Source organism: Oryctolagus cuniculus, chromosome 4 (genome assembly GCF_964237555.1).
Source record: "Oryctolagus cuniculus chromosome 4, mOryCun1.1, whole genome shotgun sequence".
NCBI lineage: Eukaryota > Metazoa > Chordata > Mammalia > Lagomorpha > Leporidae > Oryctolagus > Oryctolagus cuniculus.
The window spans coordinates 174,037,979-174,059,362 of NC_091435.1; the positions used below are offsets into that span (position 1 = coordinate 174,037,979).

General features: G+C 60.9%; 1 protein-coding gene across 1 annotated transcript in view; it reads left to right on the forward strand.

The window, feature by feature from the left end:
- Positions 1-21,384, forward strand: part of ITGA9 (integrin subunit alpha 9) — a 305,530-nt gene that overhangs the window by 277,729 nt on the left and 6,417 nt on the right. The window contains exons 26-27 of the mRNA XM_070073006.1: positions 1,422-1,523; positions 13,812-13,931. Coding sequence (XP_069929107.1) covers positions 1,422-1,523; positions 13,812-13,931 — 222 coding nt within the window. The remainder of the gene's footprint in view (positions 1-1,421; positions 1,524-13,811; positions 13,932-21,384) is intronic.

A 21,384-nucleotide genomic window follows, 5' to 3' on the forward strand; every position in this document is an offset into this window, starting at 1 on the left:
TGGGATCGCTCGATACAGACTGGGCACTGCAGAAGTGAGCTGACCAGACTGTCAAACATCTGTTTACAGCTGTTTTTGAGGGAACATGGGCACAGGACGGCCCGGAGAAGTGCAGGAGCCGGGTGCCCCCCGGGAGAGTCTGGTTTCTTCGGCAGGGAGTCCAGGGGCCCCCCGGAACTTTCTGGAGAGGAAGTCCTCCCTTTCCTAGTTCCCTGTGGGTGTAGCCAGCGTGGGTGCTGTGAGCCTGTCTCAGCCCACCTCCGGCCGCTGGGACCGAGTGCCTGTGACCATTTGCTGCCAGCACCTGCCCGGCGTCTGAGCCGGCCTCCTGGCGGTGGTGAGGTGGGCGGGGGCCTCGGCAGGTATGCTGGCTCAGGTCTCTTCCTCGTCCTACGGAGCTGGTCCTCTCATCGCGGGCCCCACCCTCCAGACCTCATCCACCCCTGACGGCCCCCAGAGTTCCCTCTCCACATGCCACTCACACAGAACCGTGAGGATTAAGTTCCCAGCACACAGACCCCCGGAGGGAGTCCCGCGCGGCCGCCAGCTGAGTCAGCGCGGGTGGTGTCCCTGGCAGGCCTGGCACCCGGCGGGGAGAGGCCGTGCCGCCCCCCCCTCCAGTTCCCCGCCCTCTGTTTGCACACAGAAGCCACGCTCCGTGGCGAGTGCGTCGGCTTCTGTTCCACCAGCTGAGAGGTCCTGGCTGCCCGGGCCACAGCTTTGCCAACCCCTGTCTTTCCCCAGCTCCTTCTCATAACGGCTCTGGAGCTGCGTTTTCCGTGTCTGGATTGGCTTTGACCGTGAGCCCCGGCAAGGCGTCCGACTGCCACTCTGGGGTCTTCCACATGCCCGTGGCCCCCAGCCTCCTTCTGCTCGGGCCCAATTAATAAGCCAGTGTCGTCCCATTCCTCACCCCTCTGTCAGTGCTAAACAGCCTCGACTCAAAGCAGGGTCCTTCAGGAGCGAAGGAAGAGTTGAAAGTAACTCACGCAGGGCCTGCGGGCTGCGGTCGGGGCAGGAAGATGCCCACGAGATGTGATTCAGGGGCTGGCCGCGCCACGCCACGCCAGGCCTGCGTTTGCTGTGCGCAGTTCGGCGTGATTCGTCCTCAGCTCCCCATGAGGACATCAGTGTCCACGTCCAATAGCTGGCTCTCGCCACTAGGAGACCACAACATGCGCGCTTCCGCGTGTGGGTGTCGACACCATCCGTGGCCCTCGGGACCCACCATGATCCGAAAGATCCGAAGGAATTCCCATTCGAGACGCCGGCGGCCCGTGTGTGTGCGGTGCCGGCCTGGGGAGAGCCGAGGTCTGGGCTGCGGAGGACCTTGGCGTTGTCCGTCCTGCCCCAGGCTTGCCAAGGCCCAGCCGTCGTCCTGGAACCATGGGGCCAATGCAGTCCTGTTGTTCCCCCCACAGGACAGTTCCTCTGTCATCCAGTTCATGGCTCCGGCCAAGGTGAAGGTGGACCCTGCCCTGCGCGTGGTGGAGCTGGCCGACGGGAACCCGGAGGAGATGATGGTGAGTTGGCCGCTCTTGGCGGGGGGCGGGGGGGGGCACTGGCTGGAGGCTTGGGGCTGGAATTGGAGGGTACAGACCACAGGGTTGGACCCCAGACCGCAGCTTCCCCATGGAGACCGTCTGTGCTTTGTGGTGGCCCTTGTTGTGCAGGGTGCCATGGTTATGTGGACGTCTCCTGCATGATTGGCCCAAGGACAGAGAATTTGGGAACACTCTGGAGGGGGCAAATCCACTCTGAAACCGGGACTATTTTTATCTCTCTTGGCCTTTTCCCTCCAAGCCTCCTCTGCCTTCCCAAACACTTCGCTTCATGGATAAACACAGGCTGTTTTAAAAACAAGTTGTTTGACTCACTCAAGGAGGTCACATCCCAGTGCCAAAGACCCAGAAACTTCTCTCCCGCACCGCCCACTCTCTTGTCCTCGGCACGCCGGCCTCGCGCACACAGCACAGGGCGTGGCTGTGGGAGAGGCGGGCAGGAACGTGGCTGAAGACGCCTCCTGCCCTTTATTGCAGGGCCTGGGGCGGGAGTGGCTCCTCCACGGTTTGACACCTGCGCTCGGCTCCTGGACGGGGGCGGGGGCGGGGGGAGAGCGCAGCCCACGAGCTGCTTTGCCACCAGGCTGTGCAGTGTCACTGTGTGCGTCCCCTCCTCTGGGAGACGACCTCCCTGGGAAGTCAGGGTTGCCGTGACGCATGGACAGCTCTGAGAAGCGCCTCATGGCCCCGTGCTAACGTATCTGGTGACAGAGAGAGCACGCGTGTTGGGATGCCGTGGTGGGGGAGTTGAAGGATTCATTCAGAAAACAAATCCTTGGGGGCTTCAGCAGGATCCCAGGCCTGCTGCTGTTCAGGGCGGTCGTGAGCACGTCGGGAGTCGGCGTGCCTGGGCGTGCGTGCCTGGGTGGGCCGCACACTCCCCACTCAGGGCGGGGCTGCAGCACCTGCCGTGGGCCTGTGCAGGGGCTGTCCAAGCTCTAGCCTGTTCCGTTTGTATTTGTTTCAGAGGTAGAGAGAGAGGTGCTCCCGTCCGCTGGTCCTTCTCCCACACGCAGCCAGGACTGGGCCAGGCAGAGCTGGGAGCTGGAACCCATCCAGGTCCCGACCCGGGGCAGGGTGGGGGTGGGGCAGCAACCCAATCACTTGAGCCATCGCCGCTGCCTCCCAGGGTCTTCCACAAAAAGCTGGACTTGGAAGCCGAGTGAAGAACTGACCCAGGCACCAGAACCCCCAAACACCCGTTTTAATGACAGAAACAGCAGAGCGATGCTGGCTCCGTAGGGTCAGACTTTGGAGTGGGCTGTGCCTTGACCTCCGTGCTTTCTGGCCACTGAACTCCCTGGAAAGTTCTAGAAGTCCTCCAGTACTCTGCATCGCTGTCGTCAAAAAGAATGAACCATGACAGATTGTCATGGAAGACATTTCTTATGAAAAAAAAAAATTGTGCGTCAACTTCCAGAATTTTTTGCACCAAAATAATCGTGTGTTTGTAGAAAATGCACTGATTTTCATTTGTCTAAAAGGCAGAGACACAGAGAGAGACAGGAAAACAGCTAGGCCGAGACCTGCCATCCATTGATCCACTCCCCATGCCTGTATTAACCGGAGCCGGGCCAGGCCGGGTCCAGGAGGCCAGAGCCAAGCACAAGTCTCCCACGTGGGCGGCAGGGCCCAGCCACGTGACAGCACTGCTGCCCCCCAGGGTGAGCATTTACCCCTGTGCCAGACGCCTGCCGGATCTTAACCTTTTAACTCCACTTCCCACGTGTATACCCCGCTTTAGAGTTTGAGAATGTCTGCAGGGTGCGGTGTTTATACAAGCAGTTATGACACTGGCTAAGATGCCCACGTCCACGTCAGAGTGCCTGGGTCAATCCCTGGTTCCAGCCCCTGGCTCCAACTTCTTGCGAATGCAAACCCTCAGAGGCAGTGGTGACGCCCAAATGACTGGGCCCCTGCCACCTCCCTACGAGACCTGGATTGAGTCGCTGACTCCCAGCTTTGGCCTGGCCAAGCCCTGGCCATTGTGGGCATTTGAGGGGTGATCCGGTAGATGGCAGCCTGTCCCTCCCCTCCCCCCGCCCCAAATAAGTTAATTTAAAAAAGAATAAAGAATGTCCTTGTAGCACAGTGTTCACAGGGAAGAGCTGTGGAAACAATGAACAGATTTCCTACCGGTGGAATCCTTTGTGTAGATGGGGAAAAATCACCGGGCACGCGGCCCTCTTAATGAGAGGAGCAAGCCGCAGACCCAGGAGGACATCGCTTACAGCGTGGCCCTGGGTCGGCTGCACGCCCCGAAATGCCACGCCCACTCGTCACTGTTCTGTTCTGAGCTCGGTGCTGACATTTCCATTACCAAGGCTTCTGGGAAGAGGCGGGCCTTTCTCAGGGCTCCTGGGAAGCAGCTAACACCCCAGGAACCCCGAGCCCCCTCTCCCTGCCGCGCCATGACTGCGTTTCAGTCCAGGGTGGACAGAAGGCTTTGCCACTGCAGAACCAACAGCGCCTTCCCTGCGTGTCAGCCTGGGGCCCACGGGAGGACGCCCACGGAGGCTAAGCCGCCGCATTCCGGTCAGACAAAACCCTGTGAGGTGTTAGGTCAGGGACCAACTCGTCTGGGCCTTGAACAGGAAAATACTCGCATCTGGTACAGAGCAGGGTGTGGGTGAGGGGAGGAAGAAGTCAGATTTGTGACCCCACAGAGTACATGTGGTGGCAGATTTAGCTGATAAGCAGTAACGTTCCTGCGTGTGCTTCTCTGTGTTTCTATGTTTATGCCTTGGGGTGAGCAGGGCTTTCCCGAGCTTCTGGGTGAACCCCTGGAAGTGGGCAGTAGGTGCCTGAGGCCTTTGCCTTCTCTCGTGGGGAAGAGAGCCCGAGCTGGCCGTGTGTAAGAGCGGCTGCGGCAGGTCTGCCTGGTTCCCACGGCCCCAGACCCTGAGCGCCAGGGCAGAATCACGGTGCTGGTGGCCACGTGCTCGGAATGTGTTGAAGTTCACGTTCAACCAGCCCTACTTGTCAGGGAGTCGGAGGTGAGAGGGAAAGGGGTGGAGAGGGCTGGCTGAGCGCCACCGATGTCGGAAAGATTAAGGCAGGGCAGTGCGCGTCGAGGCGCGGTGGGTCCAGCCCCCACTCGGGAAGCCCACACCCCATGTGAGTGCCACGTTCCAGTCCTGGCTGCTCTGCTTCCGATCCCACCTCCTGCTGAGGCACCTGGGAGGCAGTGGACGCCGGCTCCAGCGCTCAAGTCCCTGCCACCCGTGTGGGAGACGCGAAGGGAGCTCCTGACCCAGCCCCAGCTGTTGCAGATGTTTGGGGAGTGAACCAGCGGATGAAGGATCGGTTCTCTCTCTCTCTCTCTCTCTCTCTCTGCCTTTCAAATAAGCAAATATTTTTTAAAAGGTTTATTTATTTATTTGAAAGTCAGAGTTACAGAGAGAGAGAGAGAGAGGGAGAAAGAGAGAGAGAGAGAGAGAGAGGTCTTCCATCCGCTGGTTCACTCCCAATTGGCCGCAATGGCCAGAGCTGCGCTGATCCAAAGTCAGGAGCCAGGAGCTTCCTGGTCTCCCATGTGAGTGCAGGGGCCCAAGGACTTGGGCCATCCTCCACTGCTTTCCCAGGCCGCAGCAGAGAGCTGGATCAGAAGAGGAGCAGCTGGGAATCAAACCAGCGTCCATATGGGATGCCAGCACTGCAGGCGGCAGCCCCACCCGCTACGCCACAGAGCCGGCCCTAATAAACAAATCTCTTTAAGACTGAGGGAAACAGAGCTAATCATGCCCATGGCCCTCGTTTAGAGAAGGAACTCAGAGGAGTTCGGTGGCCACCTCTCATCTGTGGTTTTGCATTCCTGCCATCCAGAGCTATTAAATGGGAACTCCAGAACTAATTTTTTTTTTTTGACAGGCAGAGTGGACAGTGAGAGAGAGAGACAGAGAGAAAGGTCTTCCTTTTGCCGTTGGTTCACCCTCCAATGGCCGCCGCAGCCGGCGCACTGCAGCCGGCTCACCGTGCTGATCCAAAGCCAGGAGCCAGGTGCTTTTCCTGGTCTCCCATGGGGTGCAGGGCCCAAGCACCTGGGCCATCCTCCACTGCACTCCCTGGCCACAGCAGAGAGCTGGCCTGGAAGAGGGGCAACCGGGACAGAATCCGGCTCCCCGACAGGGACTAGAACCCGGTGTGCTGGCGCCGCAAGGCGGAGGATTAGCCTAGTGAGCCGCGGCGCCGGCCCAGAGCTAAGTAATTTTTAGTGTTGTTACAATCAGGTGTGACTGCTCATCTCTCACCATGCCTGTTTGCAGACTCTTACAGGAAAGCACGTGGCATCCTCACAGGCAGGGCGTGGCTCTGCACAGCCGCAGGCGGCCTCGGGTGGGGGTGTTCCGGAACGTGTTCCCTGAGGATACGGGGGCTCCTGCACTCAGAAACAAGACGCACACAGGCTCCAGAGATGCCCGGCTCTGTCCCTGCAGCCGTGAAAGGACACGGGAGGACACGGGAGGGGTGTCGGGAGGGGCTCCCCCGATCCCTGGTTGGCTACTGCGGCCCACAGACGGGAGAACTCGAAGTCCGCACCTTCCACAGTGAGCAGTCATGAACTGAGCTGCAGTCGTCCACCAGGCAGACCACCGAGAGCCCGTGGAACCGGCTGTCACTGCAAGACGCAGGACGCTGGTGTGGACTCCTGCCATTTCCAAAGAGTGGAATGCATGGGCAGTGTGCCCGCCCCCAGATGAGCGCATGGGCTGAGGGCCGGGGCCCACGCAGGGCGGCCTCGCTGTGGCAGGATCAGAACGGGAGAGCAGTTCACGGGAGGGAGCTCCAGGCTGGGGTGGGAGCGTAGTTAGGAAGCCAGAGCGGCCGGGCCACAGGGGCAGGATGCGGGGCGGTGCCCTGGGGCATCAGCAGCCGTTCGTCACCGTAACGAACACCTGGACCTCCTGAGACAGGAAGGAGCTGTGTTTGACTCACTCTCGGAGGCTCAGGGTGCAAGGCCGGGCAGGGGCTGTGGGTGTGGCCATCGGTGAGGCCGGAGGGTGGGAACAGCAGAACACACGCAGGGCAAGGCTCGTGTGGCGAGCCAGGAGGCTGAGGGAGCAGCTGAGCCCCTGGGCTTTTTTTTTTTTTCTTTTTTGACAGGCAGAGTGGACAGTGAGAGAGAGAGACAGAGAGAAAGGTCTTCCTTTTTGCCGTTGGTTCACCCTCCAATGGCTGCCACGGCCTGTGCGCTGCGGCCGGCGCACCGCGCTGATCTGAAGGCAGGAGCCAGGTGCTTCTCCTGGTCTCCCATGGGGTGCAGGGCCCAAGCACCTGGGTCATCCTCCACTGCACTCCCTGGCCACAGCAGAGAGCAGGCCTGGAAGAGGGGCAACCGGGACAGAATCCGGCTCCCCGACCGGGACTAGAACCCGGTGTGCCAGCGCCGCAAGGCGGAGGATTAGCCTAGTGAGCCACGGCGCTGGCCGCCCCTTGGCTTTTATAACCACCGTCCTGTGGCCACCAGCCTCTGAGAGCACGTCCCGCTGACCCAAGGACCCCCGCCACCACCCAGCTTCAGCCTGCACAGTTGGGTCACGCACGGTTAGCAGTAAGACCCGGGGGACCGAGCCTTTAACACGGGGGCTCTGGGGACCCCAGCTGACACCCAGAACGCAGCATGCCACCCGGTCCCAGAGGTGCTTGTCCTTTCCACAGTGCAGGACGCACTCATTCCACTCCCCACCTCGCCAAGGGCTCAGTGTCCCAGCACTGCTCTCAAGTCCAAGTTCAGTCTCATCTTTGAGACTCAAGGCAAACTCCTCCCGCTGTGAGCCTGGAAAAATCCGACTTCCATACCTCCAGGTCACAATCATGGGATAGCACAGGGTAGATGTTCCCATCCCAGAAGGAAGGGGCAAACTGGGAGGAACTGGGCCAAAGCAAGACCAAAAACCAGCAGGGCAAACAGGAAATCCGAGGGAGCAGCTGAGCCCCCCGTCTTTCATAACCAGCGTCCTGGGCCACCAGCCACAAGCTCGACAGCCAAGTCCATGTGGAGCGCCGGGGACACCATGGTGGGGGATGAGCTGCCGTGGGCCTGGCAGCCCCGCCATGGAGCCTGGCTGGTTGCAGCCCATAATTCACTTCTCACGGCTGGAGTCTCGTCTCTGCAGCTCCTGATGGAGACCCCCTGAGGCGGCTTCAACCCCACAGTTGTACTTGGCCTTGCTCTCTCCTGTGGCTGCACCCCTGGACCAGCGCTCTGCCCAGATCCTGGGGTTGTCTGAGACATCCTTAGGAACCTGGGCGGAGGCCTCCCTGCCCCTACAGCCCTTACTAGGGGGGGATGGCTTCGTCTAATGCACGCCCCTTAAAAATAGCAGGACGGGTGTGGACAGGGCATTGTGGGGCAGGAGTGGACCTGGAAGCTGGACACGAGGCGGTGACCGTGAAGAGGCCAGAGGTCAGAGTGACAAGGGCGGTAGGTTGATGTGCTGGGCACATTCAGGGACTGTCTGTCCTGAAGGGTTGGGAGGGATTGGAGGACCTTCTAATCCGTATTCTATTGGAAGCCGTAGTGCCCTTGAAAAATGCAAACGCTGCCACTCTGCTCTCTAAGCCCTCGTGAGTGGACGGACAGATGGACAGACAGGGAGGAGGAGAGGGATGAGGGGGGCGGCCAGATGAATGGATGCGGGGTGGGGGGATGGGGAGATGGACAGACGGCTGTGAGGTCGATGATGGGCGGGTGGATGGCCGCAGGACTCCCCAGGAAAGCACTTAGCTCTGTCGCTGAGTGTGTGGAGAAGTGCACTCAGCCCAGCCCCACCATCTCTGTGCCGCACAGTGAAACACGCTCATGGCTCACCTCTGTCGTGGCGGAGAGGACGTTGAGTTTATCAGGGTGGTCACTCCTGATCTGTGTCGTGAGTGGTGACCCTGGCTCGGGCGACAGGAAGACACCCATCCAAGCCCTTGTCCGTTGGCTGCGTCCCCGATGGGAAAAGCCATCACTACTTGCACAGGGAGAAAGGCCTGGAGCCGGGACTAGGGGGCACCCGGCCGTGGTGGCCGCAGGAAGTGCCGTGGGTCTGAGGCCAGGCGAGGGGCCCGGAGCTCGGACAGGGGGCCGAGCGGGCCTGGTCCTCACCTTCTTTCCACGCAGGCTCCCCACCTCTGCGCTACGCCCTGGGGTGCTGTGCTGGGTTTTCCTCTGCTGAGAGAATGATCCATGCAGCTGGAGTAGGGAAGTGGGCAGGCTTCCAGCAGGAGGAGATGTTGGAGCCAAGCTCCATGTTGTAAAGACGTGTTGCGGTTTGGGTGTGCTTTTTAAAAAAATGTATATATTTTATTTCTTTAAGAGAGAGAGAGAGAGGGAGGGAGGGAGGGAGAGAGGGAGAGGAGACAACTTCTATCCACTGGTTCATTCCCTAAATGCTGGCAATAGCCGGGGCCGGGCCAGTTGAAGCCAGGATCCTGGCTAAGTCCCGGTCTCCCACGTGGGAAGTGGGCCCGCCCACGTGAGCCGTCTCTGCCGCCCAGGGTCGCACTGGCAGGAAGCCGGAGCTGGAAGCGGAGTCAGGGCTCAAAGCCCGGCATTCAGCGGTGTAAGCACGGCCCAGTCACCTGCCCCCGTACTTGGCTTCACAACGTTCAGTTTAAAATTTTTTTCTGAAGAGTCAAAAGGAGAAAAGAAAGAAAGTTCCCTAAATCTCCACAAAACTCCTCCTTCCTTTCCAGTGTTCTGCCTTGTCCCGCGAAGCTGAAGTCCTGGGTTTGGTAAACGATACTGCTTTTTGTGTAACGTTAGTTAGCGTACTGTCAGTGTAGTAATGTTAGTTAGCATACTGTTAGTGTAGTAACGTTAGTTAGCATACTGTCAGTGTAGTAATGTTAGCGTACTGTTAGTGTGCATAACGTTAGCATACTGTCAGTGTGTGTAAGGTAGTTAGCGTGCTGTCAGTGTGTGTAAGGTAGCATACTGTCAGTGTGTGTAAGGTAGTTAGCGTGCTGTCAGTGTGTGTAAGGTAGTTAGCATACTGTCAGTGTGTGTAAGGTTAGTTAGCGTACTGTCAGTGTGTGTAAGGTTAGTTAGCATGCTGTCAGTGTGTGTAAGGTAGTTAGCGTACTGTCAGTGTGTGTAAGGTCAGTTAGCATACTGTCAGTGTGTGTAAGGTAGTTAGCGTGCTGTCAGTGTGTGTAAGGTAGTTAGCATACTGTCAGTGTGTGTAAGGTAGTTAGCGTACTGTCAGTGTGTGTAAGGTTAGTTAGCGTGCTGTCAGTGTGTGTAAGGTAGTTAGCATGCTGTCAGTGTGTGTAAGGTAGTTAGCGTGCTGTCAGTGTGTGTAAGGTCAGTTAGCATACTGTCAGTGTGTGTAAGGTTAGTTAGCGTACTGTCAGTGTGTGTAAGGTCAGTTAGCATGCTGTCAGTGTGTGTAAGGTAGTTAGCGTACTGTCAGTGTGTGTAAGGTCAGTTAGCATACTGTCAGTGTGTGTAAGGTAGTTAGCGTACTGTCAGTGTGTGTAAGGTCAGTTAGCATACTGTCAGTGTGTGTAAGGTTAGTTAGCGTACTGTCAGTGTGTGTAAGGTAGTTAGCGTACTGTCAGTGTGTGTAAGGTCAGTTAGCGTACTGTCAGTGTGTAAGGTAGTTAGCGTGCTGTCAGTGTGTGTAAGGTTAGTTAGCGTACTGTCAGTGTGTAAGGTAGTTAGCGTGCTGTCAGTGTGTGTAAGGTCAGTTAGCATACTGTCAGTGTGTGTAAGGTTAGTTAGCGTACTGTCAGTGTATGTAAGGTTAGTTAGCATGCTGTCAGTGTGTGTAAGGTAGTTAGCGTACTGTCAGTGTGTGTAAGGTCAGTTAGCATACTGTCAGTGTGTGTAAGGTAGTTAGCGTACTGTCAGTGTGTGTAAGGTCAGTTAGCATACTGTCAGTGTGTGTAAGGTTAGTTAGCGTACTGTCAGTGTGTGTAAGGTAGTTAGCGTACTGTCAGTGTGTGTAAGGTCAGTTAGCGTACTGTCAGTGTGTGTAAGGTTAGTTAGCGTACTGTCAGTGTGTGTAAGGTTAGTTAGCATGCTGTCAGTGTGTGTAAGGTTAGTTAGCGTGCTGTCAGTGTGTGTAAGGTAGTTAGCGTACTGTCAGTGTGTGTAAGGTTAGTTAGCATGCTGTCAGTGTGTGTAAGGTTAGTTAGCGTGCTGTCAGTGTGTGTAACGTTAGCGTGCTGTCAGTGTGTGTAAGGTGTGTCGGTTTCCCCATGTCATCGCCATGTTTCTGAGAGCAAATGAAACTCAAGTGTCAGACAACAGAGGGTGACGCCTTGTCCTGGAGACGCCCTAGCCCCTGTCCCCGGGTGTGGGCCACGGGCCAGCAGCACTCGGGGACGCTTACCTGAACTGTGGGATCTCAGGTAGGAAGGAGACGAGACCCCCAGGGGCCCGCGGGGAGGCAGGCGGTGGTCGGAGCCGAGTTCCAGAAAGACAGCTCGGGCGGCAGGCGGGTGGTGCCGGGGAGCGAGGGCGAGGCCTGAACAGGGCGCTCGCTGGGCTGGCCGTGAACGAATGCAGAGTGCAGGTGTTTAGGGGTGCCAGGGCTCGGGGGGTGCCAGGCTGGGGGGTACCAGGCTGGGGGTGTTGCCAGGGCTGGGGGCAGTGCCAGGGCTGGGGGTGCCAGGCTGGGGGGTGCCAGGCTGGGGATGCCAGGCTGGGGTTGCCAGGGCTCGGGAGGTGCCAGGCTGGGAGGGTGCCAGGGCTGGGGGTGCCAGGGCTCGGGAGGTGCCAGGCTGGGGTGCCAGGCTGGGGTTGCCAGGGCTCGGGAGGTGCCAGGCTGGGGTGCCAGGGCTGGGGGTGCCAGGCTGGGGGTGCCAGGGCTCGGGGGGTTGCCAGGACTGGGGGCAGTGCCAGGGCTGGGGGTGCCTGGCTCGGTGGGAGCAGCCACAGGACCCATCTGCAGGATGCTTTGCCTCCCCGGGCCCCTGCTGTTCCTTCCTTTGGGTTTTGTTTTGTTTTCCATCTGAGATGTGACTTCTTGGAACCGCAAGCCACTCGGCTCAGCGCCGCGGGCGGCTTTGTTAGAATCAGGACAGGAGAGGAGCGCTGTGGCGGCGCACAGGCGTGCACATCAAGGAGGCGAGCCGACGGCCAGCAGGCTCCGTCCCGGGGTGCGGCGGCGCAGCCTCATCAAAGGTGCCAGACTAAACTGCAGCCCTGACCCCGCCTGTGCATCCGTCAGAGCAGACCCTGGTGCCGCGGCTGGGCGCCAGCCCCTGGCTCAGGACTCTCGCGTCTCCCTCTTCAGACCCTCACCCCCGCCAGGGAGGCGTCGGAGCCCAGTGGCCTCGCCGGGACCAGGGGTCAGGCTGGCTCCTGCTTGCGCGTCTTGCTGCCACGTTCCACTGGGCAGGACCCCAGGGTTCTGAGTGTGGGAGGTGACCCGGTGTGGCTCCGGGTCTAGTGAGGACAGAGCAGGAGGTGCCAGACCAGGCTGGGGGGAGTCGGGTCCATGGATGCCCGTGGTGAGGGCTGAGACTGGCGGGGGCGGGGTGGGGGTCACACTGTGTCCTGGCCTGGGCTGCCGGCTGCACGGGTTCACTTAGCGTTGAGAGAGTGGGCCTCCAGCAGGCTGCGTGCGTCAGGTGCACACTCCTTTCTCTGTGTGTGCGACACTCTGATAAAGAGCTTCTCGGGGACTCTGCATCCTTACACCCTGCTGTTCTCTGCAGAGGCACTGGGACGTGCCCATTTCACAGATGAGGAAACTGAGGCTTGAAGAGCGGAAGCCCTCGTCCACAGCACAGCCCGCGAGCCCCTGCTGCTATTGCAGAAGCACCTGCTTTGCTTGTAGGCGGCTTTTCCCTCTGTCCCCACGAAGCGAGAGGCGGTTTCTGCTCTGTCTGGTTAGCTGTGGATGATGGCCTGGGTCTGGGGTCTCCGGACGGGTCTGTGGTGGGCTGTCTGTCTCAGGGGTGACAGCCACACAGCCTCCCGCCCCAGCTGTGGGAGTGGAGACAGTGAGACAAGGCCACCGCGCTTTCTTTAGACAGCAGCCGACCTTCTGGCCAGCAGGTCATCTTGAAGAAAGGCCGCGGTGAGCCAGGCACCTGCGGTGTGGGGCGAGAAACTCGGGGTGGGGAGTCTGGGGCTGCAGAGACCCGAATCCGAACCCCGACTCTGCAGAGAAGCTGTGTGGCCCAGGGCAAGTCGCTTGCTCTCTCTGGGCCTGCGTGTTCCCTTCTGTAAAATGGGTGTAAAATGGAGACCTCACAGGTGGTGGCCTGGATTAGACTAGACAGTTCCAGAAGAGCACAGAGCTTGAGAGTGGACGAGAGCGAGCTGGGAGCCAGGGTTAGGGAGGCCCAGAAGCTGTCACCCGGGCTGCACGAGGGCCTCGTCGGCCGGGCTGCCCAGCCCCTGAGCCAGCTTCCCCACCGCGGCTTGGCCCTGCAGGAAGGCGCAGCCTGGACCGAGACCTGTGGCCGGGTCTGGAGCCCGGGGTGCCGGTGCACGTCTCCCCGAGGAGCGGGCCCGGGACAGTGGCGTCTGAGGGGGAGAGACTTTGGCGGCAGGGGATAGCATGGATGCTTTGAACGTTTGCAGACCCCACCCCCACCCCCGTGAGCAGTGGGCTGTGGTGAGCCGGCGCAGGTCCCATGGGGGGTTCCTGGCCGGCGCAGGCGGGGCTCTGATTCCTGTGCCAGCATCCACCGCGGAAATGCTCCCACGTGGTGGCCCGTTCCGAGCTGCCGTCACGGTGTCACCAGGTGTGGCGTCGGGAAGAGACGCCCAGCACTGCGTTCCCGGGGAGCTGGGGGAAGCCCTGTGCGAGCAGGCAGCCAGCCCACAGCCAGCGTCGCGAGTGAGCGCCTCCCCGCTGCGAGACCCAATGCAGACCGTGGTATCCAGAGCGTGGCCCACTGAGCTGAGCACAGAACAGCGCTGTCCTCCATGGAGGCACCTCCGTGCCCTTTGTCTCAACACGAAAGTGGAGGGCGGGACGTGTCTGTCCGGAACCGAGAGCCTGGAGCTTCCTCTGGGTCTCTCCGGGTGGTTTGCTCACTGTGTGATATTTAAAGCCCAGGCAGTACCGCTGCAGCTGTCTGGAGACCTGGGGTCTGGATGGCGTGCCTGTCCAGGTCCTGCTGACCCAGCCGTTGGCCTCAACCAGAGAAGCCCGGAGCAAGGTCCCTCTTTCAGCAGCGGCGTTCTAGACGCTTCCATCTCGAGTTCTCTGTCTCCAGGCGCCGAGGCCGGGCTGGGCTCCCCGCGCTGCGCTGCGCCTGCCTGGGCGAGGTTGGATCTTTGTGTCTCCCCCACAGGTGGTCTTCGAGGCCCTGCACCACCTGGAGCCCCGTGGCTACGTCGTCGGCTGGATCATCGCCATCAGCCTGCTGGTGGGGATCCTCATCTTCCTGCTGCTGGCCGTGCTGCTCTGGAAGGTGAGTCTGGCCGCGCCAGCGCCACCGGCCGGCGCCAGCCCTCCTGCCTCTGCGGGCGGCAGCCGCCTGCCCGGCGCAGGCACGGCTGGGACGGGAATCGTGGCCCTGTAGAGTCCGTCCACAGCTGAGGATCTGGGCCACGCCGGGCGAAAGCAGAAGTCTCAGTGCCTCCCCAAGACAGTTGACCCCTGGGCTGGCACAGAACGGTGGGCACCTGAGGTCAAAGCCGGAGCTCCCAAGAGGAGCAGCCGGGGTGGTCCAGTGTGCCGTCTGCTTGAAGGAAAGATGCAGGGACAACCGAGCGACTGTTTGCTCCTTTCCCCTGCGGAAGAGAAACCTGAGAAAGACTTCTGCCCAGGAGCCTGGGGGAACGGGCATGGGCGCAAGGCTAGAGAACTGGTGTGGTCGCTTCCCAGGACCCTCTCCCAGCCCCGCGGGCATCTGTGGACGGTGCCCCGGGACGCTCTCCCAGCCCCACAGTTGTCCGTGGACGGTGCCCCTGGGACCCTCTCCCGACCCCACGGGCGTCTGCGGACGGTGCCTCCGGGACCCTCTCCCAGCCCCACAGGCGTCCGTGGACAGTGCCCCTGGGACACTCTCCCGACCCCATAGGCGTCTGTGGACGGTGCCCCTGGGACGCTCTCCCAGCCCCACAGTTGTCCATGGACAGTGCCCCTGGGACACTCTCCCAGCCCCGCAGTCGTCCGTGGACGGTGCCCCTGGGACCCTCTCCCGACCCCACGGGCATCTGCAGACGGTGCCTCCGGGACCCTCTCCCAGCCCCACAGTCGTCCGTGGACGGTGCCCCTGGGACACTCTCCCAGCCCCGCGGTGTCCGTGGACGGTGCCCCTGGGACACTCTCCCAGCCCCACAGTCGTCCGTGGACGGTGCCCCTGGGACGCTCTCCCAGCCCTGCAGGCGTCCGTGGACGGTGCCCCTGGGACTCTCCCAGCCCCACAGTCGTCCGTGGATGGTGCCCCCGGGACACTCTCCCAGCCCCGCAGGCGTCTGTGGACGGTGCCCCTGGGACGCTCTCCCGACCCTGCAGGTGTCCGTGGATGGTGCCCCTGGGACGCTCTCCCGACCCCACAGTCGTCCGTGGACGGTGCCCCTGGGACGCTCTCCCAGCCCCACAGTCGTCCGTGGACGGTGCCCCTGGGACGCTCTCCCAGCCCCACAGTCGTCTGTGGATGGTGCCCCTGGGACACTCTCCCAGCCCCGCAGGCGTCTGTGGATGGTGCCCCTGGGACCCTCTCCCAGCCCCACAGTCGTCCGTGGACAGTGCCCCTGGGACGCTCTCCCAGCCCCACAGGCGTCCGTGGACGGTGCCCCTGGGACGCTCTCCCGACCCCACAGGCGTCCGTGGACGGTGCCCCCGGGTGCAGCAGTGCCCAGGGAACCCTGCTCGGCTCGCGTCTCACCGTGCTCTCTCGCCCTCAGGTCTAGGGTGATGTCTTTGCCTGCAACTTCATCCCCTGCCCATCAGGGGTGGGGTGCAGCTGCTAGCTGACTCCCAAGCTGCTGTGTCCCTCTGGGGAGCGACGCCGCAGGCGGCTGGGCCCACGTGCGTCCGTGTTTCCGTGGCTTCCCCAGCTCCAGACACGGCAGGGCTTCCTGAAACCACAGCCCAGGTCTCTGGAGTGTGCCAGGCCCAGCAGCAGAGGCAGACAGCCTCTTAGATGACTGTGGATGTGCGCTCGGCTTCAAGCACTCACGCCTTTGGGATCACAAGATAACACGTGTTTTGATCAAACATGGTAACGTAGCGATAAGGGGAGAAACCCGTAGCCCATCGGAAGCTCACCTCGCAGGAGCGGCCTGCAGAAGTGTCTGGAAGCTTGCAATATGTGTGCGCACACACAAGCTTGACACATAGAAGGTTCTGGAAGAAGTCAGAGGGCTTTTCACAAACAAGGGCGTGTGAGTGTGACCTGGGTCTGGTTGGGTGAGGCTCCATCCAGGGGAAGAGGCGTTGAGAGACGCAGCAGGGTTTGCGGGGAGCGGCTGGTCAGGTGTGTTCCGGAGGGCAGCCAGTGACCTGCTTGAGGCCCTGCTGGCCAGTACAAAGGGGACACAGAGGAGGGCTGTTCGCAGAACAGAGGCATGGCTGGCTCTGTGGCCAAGTGGGTGTGAGGGCCACCATCGGGTGACGCAGTGAGACACAGAGCAGGTGGGGTTGGGTGACAGGTGGACTGAGCAGGTCCAAGAGCAATCAGAGGCACCCTCCGTCCCACTTCCAGCTAAGCCACCAGATTGTCACTGTCACCCAGGATGGCGAAGGCAGGACTGGAAGTTAGTTTGGGAAGAGGAGGATTTGGTGCTGGGATTTGCAGTATGCGGCGCCCACAGGAGCCAGGGCTGGGCAGAGGGGAGGGAGCCAAGGCGGCTCCTCCTTCCTCTCATCAGCTCGTCCTGCACAGCGCCTACCTCCAGGCTCGGCGTGCCCACAGCACTCCTCCACCTTACACTGTCCTGCCCACGGTGGACAAGGTGGCCAGGGTGGCCGCCAGCCTGTCCAGATGTGCACCTTAGGACTTCCGACTGCAGACGTAGAAGGACCCCCCGCTGCGATTCCCAGGTCCATGTGGCTGGGAGAGAGAATGCTCCTGGCCTGTAGCAACGTCCACTGCTGGAAAGTGTGCAGGCAGAGACCCCGCCCAGGTCACCCCGCCGGGGTAGGCAGAAAGGTGCAGGGTAGCAGCCGAGGGGCAGGAAGGAAGGACACCGGGCGGCTGCCCCAGAGGCGTCCACTCTGGCAGGATTTCCAGGCTGTTCGTGACACCGCAGGCTTTGCCCAGCCTTTCTGTCCATCATGCAGATGTGTGGCTCCCGGACTCAAGAAGGGCTTGGCCGAGCGGTTCTTCTGCTCCTCGCTGCGTGGCACTGACCTGACGGCCGAGCTGGTCTTCAGAGTCTAAGATGGCTTCACTCCCGTGCCCGCTGCCTTGGCAGGGATGCTGGGCTCTGTCCCTTCTCCCTGTGCACGTCGACCCAGGGCCTCTGTCTGTGATCCTTCCACCAGCGTCGTTGGGCTTTGCACACAGCGGCTTGGGCTCCTGGAGGGCACGGGACAGCTGCCAATCCTCCCAGAGGCTAGCACAGAGCTGACATAGTGCTGCTTCGTTGGTGAAAGCAGTCACAGGCTAGCCCGAGGCAGAGGGGGAGAAACAGATTCTCAGCTGGGAGGCGCGGCCAAGACTTTGGGGCCATTCTGTAGTGGTGGTTGTTCTTGTTTACTTTCCTCTAACTTGAAAGGCCGAGAGACAGAGACAGAGTGAGGGGGAGAGAGAGAGAGAATTTCTGTCTACTGGTTCATTCCCCAAGTGCCCACCTTATCCAGGGATGGGCCAGACCAAAACAGGAGCCAGAAGCCTGGAATTCAGCCTGCGTCTTCCACATGGGTGGCAGAGACCCACACACTTGAGCCGTCACCTGCTGCCTCCTAGGGTGTGCGTAGGCAGGAAGCTGAATTGGAAGTGGAGCTGGGACTGAAGCCCCACATGAGACGCGGGTGCCCGGGGCAGCATCTTCACCTCCACACCAGGCACCTCCCCCTGTGGTTGTCCATTTGCACTTATCTATTGGAAACACAGAGAGATGGCAAGAGAGACGGAGACGAAGCTCCATCCGCTCCCAAATGCCTGCAGCGATGGCCTGGGACTGAGTCCAGGTCTCCGTGCGAGTGGCAGGAACCCCAGTGCCAGCCTCCGCGGGAGGTCTCCAGGATGCTGGCCCACTGTCCTGGTCCACCGGTGGTTCCCTGTGTCCCCTTCAAGGGAAGGCCCCGAGTGGGCCCCAGCTGCCACGTCACTGAGGGCGTGAAGACAGGTGTGGCCGTGTCCAAGTCCTCTCCCCTCTATGGAGCCACAACGCACGAATTTCCTCTTAGAAATTGTTACCTAGGGTTGCTTGCCATGCCTTAAACTCTGGAGCCGAAAGGGATTGTTGTCAGAACTGTGTCGCATCATCGTGGTCAGCGACATGGTACCCAGAGCCAGAGAGGCAGCAGGCTGAGCTGATGCCACGGCGACCCCAGCCAGGCTGGCCGCTCCGCACGCTTTATGCCTGTGAGTTGGCCGGCGCTTCGTTCAGCAGACACGGATGGGTTCCCTCGGGAACGGCAGGCCCTGGGCACGGGGACAGAGATGCCCATTGCCCCCCTGCAGCTCTCTCTCTGCCCGTCGCACAGCCCCTCCAGCGGCCACCAGGGTGATCCCGAGGCCTCCAGACCAAGCCGCAGGAGCCCACCCTGGCTGCCCCTCCCGTGATAAGGAAGACACCCCGACAGTCACGCACACCCCTTCCCGCGGGCCCCAGCGAGACCGTGTGCCAGAGACACCAGTGGGGCGCGCTCATGCTGGGAGGTCAACCCTGAGCTGATGCTGCACTGGCCACGGCTCCAGACAGCAGCGTGCCGTCTAAACAGTCCAGGAGCCGAAGACAGCGGACACGCGGGTCCCGAGTCAGCCCAGAGGAGCATGTCCAGTGTCCCTTTGAACAGCTGCCCGGGACGCAACCCAAAGGCCAGGGGGAGAGAGGGGCCTGGGAGGAAGAGGCCAGTGCCCCAGGCCTCAGCGCGCCCTGTCTCCTCCTGGGCTGCCACCCCCACTCAGCACCCCCCGGCACCCCGCTGCTCCCTAGTTGTCTGGCAGCTCAAGTACACAAGCAGGGTGCACAGGGCAGGGTGCAGGGAGCTGCATCCCCACCAGGGCAGATCCGGAAGGCGAGGGCGGGGTCCCCCAGGCCTCCAGCCGAGCACAGCCTGGCCCGGGCCTCCTCCTGCGACACTGTGCTGCTGCTTCTGCCACAGACAGGCCAGTTATAAACAGAGCTGCTTCCAGGAAGGGCCGAGAACACGTTGGCTCCGTGGGAGTGCGAGTGGGTGTGGGGCTGCCGGGGGCCCCGGGGATGCGTGGTGACTCACTGGCGGGCGCCTTCAGGGTGGGCTCAGCTGGCAACGAAAATGTAGCTTTGGCGCAGGACCTCTGGAAGTTCCCCCAAAGTACCCAAAGGAGATGTATTTGAAGTCCTATTTAAAAAAAAAAATGTATTTATCTGAACGTCAGAGTTACAGAGAGAGAGATAGTCCACCCACTGGTTTAATCCCCAGACGGCCACAACAGCAGGAGCTGGGCCACACCAAAGCCACGAGCCTCATCCGGGTCTTTCATGTGGGTGCAGGGGTCCAAGCACTTGGGCCATCTTCTGCTGCTTTTCCCCAGCACATTAACAGGGAGCTGGATCAGAAGTGGAGCAGCCAGGACTCGAACCGGAACCTAAAAGGGATGCTTGGCATTGCAGGCAGTAGCTTTACCCGTTGTGCCACAGTGCCAGCCCCTGAATTAGAAGTCTTGATCTGTCTTGGGCATTCAGGATTTTCTAATTCTCCGTGCTTTGTATACAATGTAATTAATGTAAAAATCGGAAGTTCACAGAGAGGTACTTGAAGTGTGCCAAGATACTGGAGCTCTCACACACACTGATGGTGTGAGATGATGGCTGTGTTAATTGGCTGGACTGTAGTAATCATTTCACAGTGCATACGTGAATCAAACATCACGTTGTGCACCTGCAGGGTGGGGACCGTTTTTCTGCCAGGGTCACTTGGAGTTTGTAGCATCATTCGTGGGCCGCACAGAATCAGCAGCCTGCAAAGCCTGCCGTGGGTTCCTGAATCTCGTGTCCGTCTGCGCCTGCCTTGGCGGGGCCAGCCCAGGTGCTTTCGCAGGCCTTGTACAGCCTGAGGCCGGACGTGGGACATTCCCCGCTCTGCGCCCAGTGTGTGCAGTTCGTGTTTGTCAGTCCTCCCCCAATAAGCGGGGGGCATGGAAGAAAGCCCGTCGTGTTCCTGGTTGCGCGCCTACTGCTGGTAGGGTTTTCTTCCTGCCATGACCCATGTCGCCTTTATGCGCCTCCCCTCAGGTCCTGGGCTCTCGGGTTATCAGGGCGCTGTCTCGATGGAGACGCTGGTGAACCACCTGCCCTAGCGTAGGCTGAGTGTCCCAGGCCATCTGCGTGTGCTGTGATCTGAAGACTGGGGGGGGGGGGGGGGGCAGACTCCTGCTCAGACATCACTGATGGGCGCGCCTCGCTCCTGTGTGTAGGGGTGTGCTGGCAGCCCGAGTGTAGGGTAGGCCAGGTCCTGTGTGTAGAGGTGTGCTGGCAGCCCGAGTGTAGGGTAGGCCAGGTCCTGTGTGTAGGGGTGTGCTGGCAGCCCGAGTGTAGGGTAGGCCAGGTCCTGTGTGTAGGGGTGTGCTGGCAGCCCGAGTGTAGGGTAGGCCAGGGCCTGTGTGTAGGGGTGTGCTGGCAGCCCGAGTGTAGGGTAGGCCAGGGCCTGTGTGTAGGGGTGTGCTGGCAGCCCGAGTGTAGGGTAGGCCAGGTCCTGTGTGTAGAGGTGTGCTGGCAGCCCGAGTGTAGGGTAGGCCAGGTCCTGTGTGTAGGGGTGTGCTGGCAGCCCGAGTGTAGGGTAGGCCAGGGCCTGTGTGTAGAGGTGTGCTGGCAGCCCGAGTGTAGGGTAGGCCAGGTCCTGTGTGTAGAGGTGTGCTGGCAGCCCGAGTGTAGGGTAGGCCAGGGCCTGTGTGTAGGGGTGTGCTGGCAGCCCGAGTGTAGGGTAGGCCAGGTCCTGTGTGTAGAGGTGTGCTGGCAGCCCGAGTGTAGGGTAGGCCAGGTCCTGTGTGTAGAGGTGTGCTGGCAGCCCGAGTGTAGGGTAGGCCAGGTCCTGTGTGTAGGGGTGTGCTGGCAGCCCGAGTGTAGGGTAGGCCAGGGCCTGTGTGTAGGGGTGTGCTGGCAGCCCGAGTGTAGGGTAGGCCAGGTCCTGTGTGTAGGGGTGTGCTGGCAGCCCGAGTGTAGGGTAGGCCAGGGCCTGTGTGTAGAGGTGTGCTGGCAGCCCGAGTGTAGGGTAGGCCAGGTCCTGTGTGTAGAGGTGTGCTGGCAGCCCGAGTGTAGGGTAGGCCAGGTCCTGTGTGTAGAGGTGTGCTGGCAGCCCGAGTGTAGGGTAGGCCAGGGCCTGTGTGTAGGGGTGTGCTGGCAGCCCGAGTGTAGGGTAGGCCAGGTCCTGTGTGTAGAGGTGTGCTGGCAGCCCGAGTGTAGGGTAGGCCAGGGCCTGTGTGTAGAGGTGTGCTGGCAGCCCGAGTGTAGGGTAGGCCAGGGCCTGTGTGTAGGGGTGTGCTGGCAGCCCGAGTGTAGGGTAGGCCAGGTCCTGTGTGTAGAGGTGTGCTGGCAGCCCGAGTGTAGGGTAGGCCAGGGCCTGTGTGTAGGGGTGTGCTGGCAGCCCGAGTGTAGGGTAGGCCAGGGCCTGTGTGTAGGGGTGTGCTGGCAGCCCGAGTGTAGGGTAGGCCAGGGCCTGTGTGTAGAGGTGTGCTGGCAGCCCGAGTGTAGGGTAGGCCAGGGCCTGTGTGTAGGGGTGTGCTGGCAGCCCGAGTGTAGGGTAGGCCAGGGCCTGTGTGTAGAGGT